The sequence below is a fragment of the Aphanomyces astaci genome (genome assembly GCF_000520075.1).
Source record: "Aphanomyces astaci strain APO3 unplaced genomic scaffold supercont1.128, whole genome shotgun sequence".
NCBI classification, from domain to species: Eukaryota; Oomycota; class Saprolegniomycetes; order Saprolegniales; family Verrucalvaceae; genus Aphanomyces; species Aphanomyces astaci.
The window spans coordinates 1,215-12,453 of NW_009798391.1; the positions used below are offsets into that span (position 1 = coordinate 1,215).

The 11,239-nt window shown below is 51.8% G+C and overlaps 4 protein-coding genes across 4 annotated transcripts; 2 read left to right on the forward strand and 2 right to left on the reverse strand.

The window, feature by feature from the left end:
- Positions 1-390: 390 nt before the first annotated feature.
- H257_17936 (hypothetical protein) lies at positions 391-1,182 on the forward strand (the record flags this gene model as incomplete). Its single annotated transcript, XM_009846905.1, has 2 exons — positions 391-546; positions 607-1,182. 2 exons carry the CDS (start codon positions 391-393, stop codon positions 1,180-1,182), a joined length of 732 nt encoding a protein of 243 aa, XP_009845207.1.
- Positions 1,183-1,225: 43 nt separating this feature from the next.
- H257_17937 (hypothetical protein) lies at positions 1,226-2,231 on the reverse strand (the record flags this gene model as incomplete). The annotated part of the gene is made up of 3 exons (XM_009846906.1): positions 1,226-1,413; positions 1,680-1,854; positions 2,031-2,231. 3 exons carry the CDS (start codon positions 2,229-2,231, stop codon positions 1,226-1,228), a joined length of 564 nt encoding a protein of 187 aa, XP_009845208.1.
- Positions 2,232-3,253: 1,022 nt separating this feature from the next.
- Positions 3,254-4,557, reverse strand: H257_17938 (hypothetical protein; the record flags this gene model as incomplete). Its single annotated transcript, XM_009846907.1, has 3 exons — positions 3,254-3,445; positions 4,050-4,232; positions 4,456-4,557. 3 exons carry the CDS (start codon positions 4,555-4,557, stop codon positions 3,254-3,256), a joined length of 477 nt encoding a protein of 158 aa, XP_009845209.1.
- A 5,919-nt stretch (positions 4,558-10,476) lies between these two features.
- Positions 10,477-11,205, forward strand: H257_17939 (hypothetical protein; the record flags this gene model as incomplete). Its single annotated transcript, XM_009846908.1, has 2 exons — positions 10,477-10,640; positions 10,686-11,205. 2 exons carry the CDS (start codon positions 10,477-10,479, stop codon positions 11,203-11,205), a joined length of 684 nt encoding a protein of 227 aa, XP_009845210.1.
- Positions 11,206-11,239: the final 34 nt, after the last annotated feature.

Here is an 11,239-nt window from a genome sequence, read left to right on the forward strand (position 1 = left end):
GTCGAATGCTTGGACATTCGCATCCAGGGACGCGTGGGGGCGATGCACCGAAATGAAGGCCTACACATCGACTTCCCATTTATGGGCGAAGCGTGGCGAGTACCGAAGTACGTCCTGGTCCTTAAAGACGACTTGACCCATTACTGCCGCCTCATTGCATGCGTTAGCCCGACAAGCCAAGTTGCAGTTGAAGCCATTATGGAATGGTCGGCGTTATTTGGAGTCCCTGAAGTCAGGATCTCAGACGGCGGAAGCCATTTCAAGAACTCCGCCATGAAGGAACTTGCGACGCGCCTACGAGTGCAGCACAACTTAGTGCTTGCATACTGCCCATGACGCAACGGGACGGTCGAACGAGTCAACCGCGACATCTTGGGACTCATGCGAATCATGCTGAGAGAAACAAAACTCAAGGAAACAGAATGGGATTTTCTGTTACCGGTTGTACAAGCCAACATCAACCAATCGCTGGTGGCGACGCTGGACCACACAAGCCCCATGGAATGCTTCACAGGCTTGGAGTCGACCACAGCGCTCAACACCATCGTTGGCAAAGTCAACCCGCGATTATCGAAGACCGGATTCCACACGATCGACTGAAAACAGAAGAAACTACGGCAAGCTGTGGAGGAACTACAAGAAGTTCACTCAACAATCGTCGACAAACGGTGCGCCGCCGAAAACAAGCGAATGCTTGAGAAGGTAAACCAAAACGAAATGAATGTCACAGAAGGAGACTTTGTGCTTTGGTCCCGCGTGGATAAGAACACACACAACCCCAAGCTACTGGCCACGTGGATTCGCCCCTTCCGAGTCCTCAAGTGCCTGCTCTACTCATGTGTCATAGAACAATTGATTACGGGTGTACAGCGCGAAGCACATCAGTCACGACTCAAGTTCTACGAGGAAAACCACTTTCAGGTTACTGAAGTAATTATCGACCACGTCAGTGAGCAAGGGACCACACTGGTTGTTGACCCAATCGAATACGCAAGGCGCAACCCTGGTTCTAACCAATGGGAATTACTAATCCGATGGAAAGGCCTAGAGAGCCTCGAAGCAAGCTGGGAACAGCTCCCGGCGATGCGCCAGGAGGTCTCATCTTTGGTGCAGTCGTTTGCCGACCAATTGCAAAACGGCGCTAAACGCGAAGGGCTGGTCGCGGCCCTAGAATGGTTGTAGAGCACCCTCCTTCATGTCATTGTTGCGAGTTGTATTACACGAGCTAGGTGCCGGACACTGGCATGGGGGGAGTGTTGCGTTGCCATGATGGACATACCCGTAGTTCTTGGCACCCACTCGACGCGTCTGGCTGGAGCCATTCGGGCGGCGAGGCCTGGTCTGCGGTGGACGGCTGCGGGTGGCGCGGTGTGTGGTGCGAGCAGGAAAAGTTAGGATCAGGAAATGCGAGGTCTAGTTTTGGATGATTTGTGGAACCAAAAGAGGATTTAGACTTAGGAGTTAGTATAGGATCAGTTTACACTGTTAGTCGGTTAGTGAGTAGTTCAGTTCTAGTTTTGCCTTCAACTGCACAATACACCACCAAGCTTTGCCCGGGAGTCCACTGCTCCCCCAACATTGTGTTTGTATTGAGAAGTTGCACGGAGGCGCAAGTTGCGACAAAGTCTGAGCATCACACAGTCGAGATGAGCTGACGGGAGGCGACAAAAATCAAGTACGGTTGCACTCGGGGTACATGCGCGCACGTGATTGCTCTCGATGGGAGTGCAGTGTGGCGTAGTTTCCTTGAACGTACTTGTATCGGTGATGGTGGCCGGTATCGGTGTTGGTAGCGTCAGCGTTCGCTTCGACTGGCAAGTTTCGAATTGCACCTTCTTGCGCGCAACGGGACCTCTATATACGTATTCAGTATACTATTACAGAGGTTTGAAACCGCCCCACTGTTCGATTGGTTGAATGGGTTTCGAGTAGAACCCATTAACGTAAATGTACCAAGGAACGTACGCCTTGTCATTGGTTGCAATCCACCTCATGCATTTGAAATTAAGCCAATCGGAAATGAATAACACCGAGCTGCTTTTGCGTTTTTGGTACGAGCCCCGAAGCTCCCGAATGATCCGAGCAATTGTCACTACATTCAACTGTTCAAAGTGCCTCTCGCGTTCCAATCGAGTGGTAGACAGCAACGAGTGCAAACCGCGAACGGCAATGCCAAAAGTTTGTGCCGCCTCTTGTTGTTCCAAACACTTGGCAGATTGACAGACGTACATGAGGTGTACTGTGCAGTGAGCTCAGTCATGACAAGCTTCCATTCGGACAGGATTCGACGCTTCTTCTTTGAGACCAGGTCACGTGGGTCAATTGCATTGTATGGAATGTGTTCAGACGATCATTGCCGATCCACCATATCATCCATGCTGTTGCAGTAGTCCTCGTCGGGGAATTCAAACGATTGGGGCAGTTGTGCATTCGACCAGAGCTGGATGGATATACCAGTTGGTGCGCTGGGATTGCTGCCATGATGAACTTGCAAAGCATCGAGAAATTGTTTGTTTCAGGAGTGTACTTGTGATGACTCCGCCGACCACGTCATGCTCGTTGAACATGTCGCGGACTTGAGCAACAATGCTGCTTGGGATGGCATCGATGGATTGAGTTTGTTGTGCCAAAAGCCTGTTCACTTCAATGTACGGTGGTACATCAGAGGGAAGCAGTCGTGGCCTTGTTGTCGCTAGCTCCGCATGCAACGCTTCGAACAACTGCAGTAATCGGAAAACCGGCGTGAGGAAGATTATTTGCTTGGGCGGAAGGGACTCGACGATATAGTTGTAGTGAAACACAAGGGACGCGAGTACGTGGGACAGAATGCTCCACAAATCCACAAATGGTGTTGGTGGGAGAGAGTGGGGTACATGGCCTTCATCGCTGCTACAACGACATCGCTGGTGCTGTCCATGAAGTGGCGGTAGAACGGCAAACTGTGGGTCAGAGGGAGGCCTACAGCCACTCAGCCAACGAACTGGTCATCCGCACGTTCGTAGTGCATGTAGCGTTCAAACACACTCCTCAAAGACCAACCACAACGAAGGCAAATGCTGACAAGCGAGGGTCCACCAGTGCTGCCAGAAGAGACAAATGTCGCAGCGCCTTTGTGTATTGAGTGCGTTCCGCTCTTGCTGCTGCCATTAGGTTTTTCATGATACAAAGCAGGCTTGAGGGCCTTGCCAAAACGGGTTCGTTGTGAGGAGCCGGGAAAGAGTACACCAGGTGCCAACATTGGATTGCAGGCAAATTACAACCCAAGCGTAAGGAAGACACATATGTGGGGTTGCAATACATTTGCATACACGTGCCTTGGGTCGCGGCGTTTGCTGCCATCTTGGACGGTTTTTGAGTTGAAGAGCGTGCCTCCAATTGCACCTTCTTCGTACGTGAAGTGGCTCAACTGAATTGTTTCAATGGATTTCGACCGCGCCATGAGGTTCTACGACAGGACAAGGAAGTGGTGCTGGAAGCCGGAGTCCATGGCGGAAATCGTTGAGCGGCACAAACCATCGAAAGCACCACAACCCAGCGGCCTTTTGCCACTCTCTTTGGCTGATATGGTCTGCCCCCCAGTTGCAGTGATACGGCGTATACCTATGAGTTTGAATGTGTTGTACGTTGTTGTACAGTGAGGGGCTCCCAAAACCTTCGCAATACACATTTTCAGTCACAATTTCGTCCGGATAAGCGCTTCATTTTAGTCATGCAATCATCGATTGAGAGGGCTTTCACTGAGATGTGCTACCAAAACCGACACAAGACACAATAACAATGATGTATTACAGGGTAAAAAGAAAAGTAATAGAGGATATGATTGGCTGAATTATTGGTGGCTTGTGGAAAGTTCAGAAGAAATGCGTCTTGGTGTAGCTGGAGTCCCCTGGTGCCGCCGCCCCGACTACGCAGGGTGCTGGTAGCTCATCGCCTCCGAGCATCTCTCAGAGAGCGGAACAAGATTAATGCTCGGTCACTACTCCAAGAACAAGTAGATTGTCCCTGGTACACTATGTATGCAACACGTGACCCAGCCTCTTCATCTCTACCGTGTCGCTACCACCGGATGCATTTGATAGTCTGCTCGTCTTGTTTTCCGGTGAGTGCGCCCCATCAGCTACCTTTGCCCAGCCATTGTGTCCTGCTGGGAGGAACAGCTCTATCTTGTCGAGCATGAGCTCGGTCGACGCAGGACACCACCCTTTACCTCGACGCGGCATAATGTAGAATGGCTAGCCACGTATGCGTTCCCTGAGAAATATTGTACTTCTTTATATAGGTAAATTTGTGTGGTTAGTTGACACAAATCACAATTCTGTGCAGACCACAAAATCGTCTCCACAAAATGTGTCGCGTATTTTTATTTGAAAAACAGAGGTTTTGTGACATCGACTCAAATTCATTGTGTAGGTTTTGGGAGTCCCCCAGTATGTTGTGCCTTATCCACTTAACTACTTGGCGAATGCCCGACGCGTACGCCTTCTTGGATCTCTCGGCGACAGGAGCCCCGAGTATGTCTTCCAACGTTGATGATTCTCGCTGTGCCGCCGTGGCCATCGACCCAGTCACTGTTTTAGCCAATTTGGATGCGTGGTTCGAAGCTTGGTCCTGTGGCCTACGAAACGACAGCAATATTATTGTCACTTTTATACTTGATAATTGTATTTACATTTCAATTAAAATCATGGATTTGGAAAATCGTAGGCCAATTGGCCTACTGCCCTTTTGATTTTTGTATTGCTGGCGTTGGAACTGTCCGACCAAATATTCTTGAAATACATTATACATTACCTGAGCATAATGAATACCCTATCCGCACAATTTGTATGTATCGAGGCATACACAGTTCAAGGTTAAAAATGTGCTCATAAATTGGTCCTCAAAAATAGAGTAAACTTGCTTGGAAAGTCGGTTTTTTGTATAAGTACATCTTGAAATGTCATAATTCGATTATGAAGTGAAAGCTCTGTGTTCGGTTGTTAAGAATCACTTCACAAATGTGAAAAAATGTGAGCGGAGATATGCGAATTATACGGTGAATACTCCGAAAAAATGATCGATCATAAGTTGATCATTCAACGAATAATGTTAGGCATGGTCCGGATAACCTGATCCAATCGTTTCATTTTAGGACAGGTAAGCTTAGGTTAACGTTTTAATGTACCGCTAGTGAACTCTAGTCTCGGTTGCAGAGTGCCTGTGATGCGCATAGCCATGGCATCAGCGCCCGTGAAAGTATTGGGTAAGGAGGATAATGTTTAGGTGCAGGTAGATGGGGAATACGGTAGGTCTGTGTCGTCTTCGTCACCTGTGATTTCCCTGACACGCACCCATACTATCCATGATGAGCTCGTGTGACGCGAATGCGGTCTATGGAGACCGTAGTGGCCGTGCCATTAACTCCACAGAATCAAGCGGAGATGGACGAGCTGAGGATGTAGAGCGTGGAGCGGGCAGCGATGACGTCAAGTTATTTTAACCAAATGACGTACGAACAGCTAGCGCAGTTCCATGCGCAGCAAGAAGCCATGGCGAAGAGGATGGAAGATGAGTCTTCCCGACAGTTTGCGATGGCGAAGACGATGGAGAAGAATCGTCTGGAACAAGAAGAATCACGAGCGATTCTTTTTCGTCAACAAGAACTAGTTCGTCAGCAAAACGAACTTAAGTGAGCGATGGCCAAACAAGCCAGGGTCTCGGAAGCGCATCAAGAAATGCTCTGCCAGGCGTCAGACGCGATGCGCCAGCAGAACTTGAAGGTAGAAGCAGAATGTCCGACGAGATAGCGAGCTGATGGGGATTATTCGCTGAAGCGACCAATCAACGATCGCCATTTCCATCCGAACAAGCGGCGCCGACAAGCTCATGGGTGTACAACAGTACCGCTTGAGATTGTACTCCATTGGAGTGGGTGTTTTGAATTCTCCATGCTAAACCTCTTGAGAATCGAGGTTGCATATTGGGATTGGTGCATTGCGAGAGTTCGAGCACGTGTAAACGAACAGTAGAGCCACACCAGGCAGCAGAGCGATCTCGAACAATGTGTAATCCGAGAATAAAAGATAGAGCCCCAAGGTCATGCATTCGAAAACGCGATGACAGGCCATGTTTGACGGGGTGCATCATGTCCGGTGAAGGAGCCATAATGACCAAGTCATCAACGTAGATGCCAATGTAAATGGCTTGGCCGTCCATCTGCTTGGTGAAGACACAGCGGTCTTTGACGAGCTGTGTGTACCCTTGCTGGCGCAAGTAGGTAGATAGCGTCTGGTACCATAAACACTGCGAAGGACTCGAAAGACATCGTGGTGTCAAATCCATGTGGATGTTTGACGTAGACCTCGCAGTCGATTTCTCCGTTGAGAAAGGCTGTGATAACATCCATTGCGTCGATCTCATAGTCGAGAGACGCGCCGAGAGTAAGCATCGTTTGAAGGATTTCCTTGGCAATGATCGGGGAGTAGATCTCCTTGTAGTCAACGCCTTGAATTTGGGTGTGTCCTTGGATCACAAGTCGCGCTTTGTAGCGAGCGATGCGTCTCGTAGCCTCTGTGGCCGAGTCGTCGTATTTTATTTTGAACACCCAACGCATGCCCAGTGGTGTCGCATCTGGAGGCAAGGTGGTTGGTTCGAACGACCCGTTCGCCTCATGGGCTGCCAGCTCGAGCATCATGGCTTCAAGCCATTGCGCTTTGGCTGGCGATTTCATCGCCTGTTTGTAGGTCGTAGGCTCCTTTGAAGGAGTCGTGTCGTTGGGGGCGAGGAGGATGTGTTTCGGTGTCGAGAGAGATTGAGCGCCTGAGGCGTCCTCAATGTATGTCCTTGAGGGCGAGGAGGATGTGTTTCGGTGTCGAGAGAGATTGAGCGCCCGAGGCGTCCTCATTGTATGACATAAGCAACCGAGCTGGACCGTCGCGTGGACGTGTCTCCACCGTGTCCAGTGTGGTAGACGTCGATGAGACGAGGTACGACATGTGCTATCGCCGCTGCTCGAGATGGCCGAGGCGGAATTGCGAGAACTGGGTTGTCGTATGTGACGACGTTGGAGTGGAGGTGGATGTCATACTCACACATGCCAGAGTACGACAGTCTGTACTTCTCATGGAACGAGGTACGTGGTACGGGGAAATATTCCTCAGTAGTGTTGAAGGTCAACGTTCGACGACGCTTGGGCGTCGGTGTTGTGGTCGACGGGTGTGAGGGATGGCGAATGATGCTACCCAAACGGGCAGGTGGGGTGATCGCAGGTACTTCATGCATGAGAGGGACTTGCCATACTGTACCTGTTGACCCACGGAGTAGAGCCTCCTCAATTATGGGTAGAGATGTGGTCGTCTCAGCCTCCCCAAATGAGGGCAGAGGTGTCTTCCATGAAATGGCCTCCCCAAACGAGGGTAGAGGTGTTGTTGTCGTGGACGACGCAGCCTCCCCAAGGGGTGAAGACAAGCTTGGTTGGAGGGGTGGTGGACATTTGTCCACAGTGAAACAGTTCCGCCGGGGACGTTCAATTCGAAGACGTTTCACGTCCTCGACTGATTTCAGGAGGGGAAACTGATGTTCGACGAACGTCACATCGCGGCTCGTAAGCACGTAATGTGTGTCGAGGTTCAGTAGCTTGAACCCTCGAGATATCTCGGGTAAGCCAATGTACATGCACAGCATGCCTCGGGAAGACAGCTTGTTCACACGCATGGGTATGTTAACGTGTGCGTACGCTACACAGCCAAACACGCGTAAACGTGCGTAATCTGGATGGCTCTGGTGCCATAGACGATACGGAGTGTTCCCACTGATGGTGGTGGACGGCAGGATGTTCATGAGGAACACTGCGTGGGAAATGGCTTCGCCCCACAAGAACTGTAGTAAATTACCATGCAGTAGCATGAGCGAGCCATGGTGACGATGATGCCCATACGCCGCTCGGCCACAGGGTTCTGGGTCGGGGTATAGGCATTCGTGTACGTTAGGCGGGTGTCGTATTCGCTTTGAATACGGGCCCCGAGTTTAACGTACTCCTTAGCGTTGTCCATTTGGAGCGCTTGGATTTCCTCGAACTCACTGGGTGGTGAGTGATGGTAGCAAAGCTCGATGACGTCGGAGCGATAACGCTGCCGTGCGTCGCGACAGAACGCGCTGTACTTGTCGTACAGGTCCGCGCGCTTTTGCATGATGTACACAAAAGTGTATCGGGTGAAGTCGTCGATAAACGTGACGAAGTATCGACCCCCAGAGATAGAGGGGATATTGATTGGACCCCACACGTCGGAGTGCACTCGTTCCAGAGGCCTCGACGACATTGGTAATTTGTTGTGTGAAAAGGGAAGTACTTTGGACTTCGACCTTAAGCATGTGTCGCACGAGGCATGAGCCGTGATGGCCTGCCGAGAGATAGGAAAATTCAAACATGGTCGAATGACGCCGCAATTTGCGTAGCTTGTCATGACTTGGATGGCCCAGTCGGTGGTGCCATTGCGTAGTACCCTGTGCACTCGACTGCGTCACGAGGACGGTCGATGTGGGGTCGGCGACGCGCGGTGAGAGCCGCGTCGCAATGACATACAACCCGGTGTCTTCGTCGTAGGTTGCGGTGAACTCGCCGTCGTAGGTGGCTAGTGTCCACTCTTGTGGGGTGATGGAGACAATTTTATGTCGATCCATGTGTAGTGCACGACCTACAGAAAATAGGTTGAAGTGTAAATCTGGGATGTGATATACATCCTGCAGATAAACCACTAATGTGTCGTCGTTGATGCCAGCGACCTCGAGTCGGACTGTGCCACGGCCGATGACGTGGAGTTGGTGGCCGTCGGCTGCACCAGCAAAAGATGAGAATGATTCATATGTCATGAACCACTCTGGATGGAAGGTGGAGTGCTTGGATGCACCACTATCGACCGTCCAGTGACGGGATCGCCTTTGTTCTTTGACAACCGGGCTGGTTGGTGACACACGAAGTGCCCATCCAGTACCCGTAAATACAAGTGATCGCGATACAGTAGTATCGAGCGAGTCGTAGTACGGACTGAAGTCCTGTAGTAATGTCGAAAGTACTTTGAATGCGCTTGACTGGTCGGTAACTGTTGTAGTCCCGTAAATGAAACATGTGAATGTTGTTCATCTAAAATATGTCGAGGCATTAATGCCGGCATGTGTGCGTTATGACATAAATAAGAAGTCTGGTCACGTTGTTGACGTGTGTTTTGAGACACTAACGTACGGGTAGAACCGCGTGACGCGCTGCGGCTTTGGCTACGCTGGGAGGTGGATGCCGGTTGGTCGTAGCCTTGGTCGGCTGGCGGCGCGCTGCGGCTGCGGCTACGATGGCGCCGGTCGTCGTACATGGAGTGACTACGGCTGAGGGTAGCGCCGGTCATCTTGGTTGGCGCCGCTGTCGGCGCGATAGTGCCCGCAGCGCGGTACCAGTCGCCTAAGCGACTGAGATAGAGGGAGGCCGACTGACGAAACGGGCTACGGCCGCGTTGATCGTCGCGATAATCGCCGTAGTTGAATCTGGCGTAGCCGGAATGGCCGCCTTGTCCCATGCTGGCGAAGCCTTGACGGCCGCTGGGAGCGTAGCCCGGTGGGCCGCTTGCTGCATGACCGGGTGGGCCGCTGGAGGCGTAGCCTTGGCGAATGGTGTTGAGGAAGAATGTCCCGGTTCCCCCACCACGCCCGCCGCCTTTGCCGTGGTGTTTGCCACCACGGTGGCCGCTGGGTCCGCCTTGAGTGCGTCGACCGCCACCACGTGGGGGTAATTCGCCAGGTGGGATGGCAGCCTATCCTGGTGGAAACACAAAGTCTTGACGCACCGCGTTCTGGTGGAACGCCCGGGAAAGCTTCGTACAGGTGTACGTCGAGTGGCTGCTTGAGGGCAGGCAGTAGCCACACCAATCCGCCATGGGGTCTTGGCCTTGGGCTCCCCAGGGTACGGTACGGCGGCCGCTTATCCGTAGCTGTCGCGCTGGCTCACGCCATCGCGAAAGGCCGGAAGGGCCAATACGCTAGATCGCGTTGTCGCGGTCGCGGTTGCCGATCCATGGACCGATAAAGCGAGGGATGTAACGTAAAACACCTGACATCATCGTCGTTCAATGTTTACTTTGTTCGTCGATTTCTCGTTGACCATAACACATCTGAGGTGATACATACTGTAGTATACTATTAATAGTATCAGTCAGAACACCCTGTTCTGTTAGAGAACATCACCACTGCCCTGTCAGTCAGGTTAGCAGCGTCTGCTAGCTGTGTAGGAGGTTTTTGTGTCTTCTAGAGGCTTTTCCTCAGAGTAGAAGACAGCGCAGATTCGTCACGGAACATCACAGAATGTCGTGGCCAATCATAATCTAGGATTTGAATGGCTGTTGGAGGAACTGGCACAACTAGAGCCAGTTTCCCCTCTGCTGTCAGAATTAATTCACTCTCTGTTCTTCCTCCACCAACCCACCTGTCTGCTGCTGCCTGCCCTTCCAACTGGTTATGAGCCTTCCACCCCCTTTCTCCCCTCGGACCGCCCTGCCCATTACCCACCGCCTCCTTGGCGCCGAAAACTATGACGACTGGTTCCTCGAACTCACATCGATCATTTTGCTCCGTGAAGGGTGGGATTCGATGGCAACGCAGTGCACCGAGGTCGAGGCCGTGTAATCAATGAAGGGACTCATCCGAGCCTTCCGCGTCCTTGACAGCGACGTCAGCCGCATCCGCCATCATCTCGATGCAGCGGCCAACGTCCAACCTGGCACGACACTCCTCCACCTCCTCTTACTTTGCACTCCCACAAGGTCGTGGGGACCGCGTATAACGGAGTGGCTGAACATCAACCGCTCCACGAACGCGGTGTTCGCGAATGCGATCAGAGCGGACATCGAGTCCAAGCTTAAGGCCGAAAGTGCAGCTGTCAGCCGCGCGTGCACACTCGTGCAATTATCCCTCTCGGACACGATATGGCGCGATATCGCCGCCTCTAACCTCGAAAAATGTGCATATTGCATCATCACAAAGCTCCGCGGCAAGTACTGCAGCGAGGATCAGAAGCACGCCACAGCGATCTCCGTGTATCAACGCCTCCACGCGTTCAAGTTCCGCCCCCAAGCGTCCCTGGATGCGAATGTCCAAGCATTCGACAAGCTGCGTACAGCGGTGGAAAAGCTGGAAGGGTATCCCCTCAGCGACAGCCATCTACCGAGGTCAACTGCAGGCTCGTGACAACATACTATTATAGTGAAGAAATGACAAACCT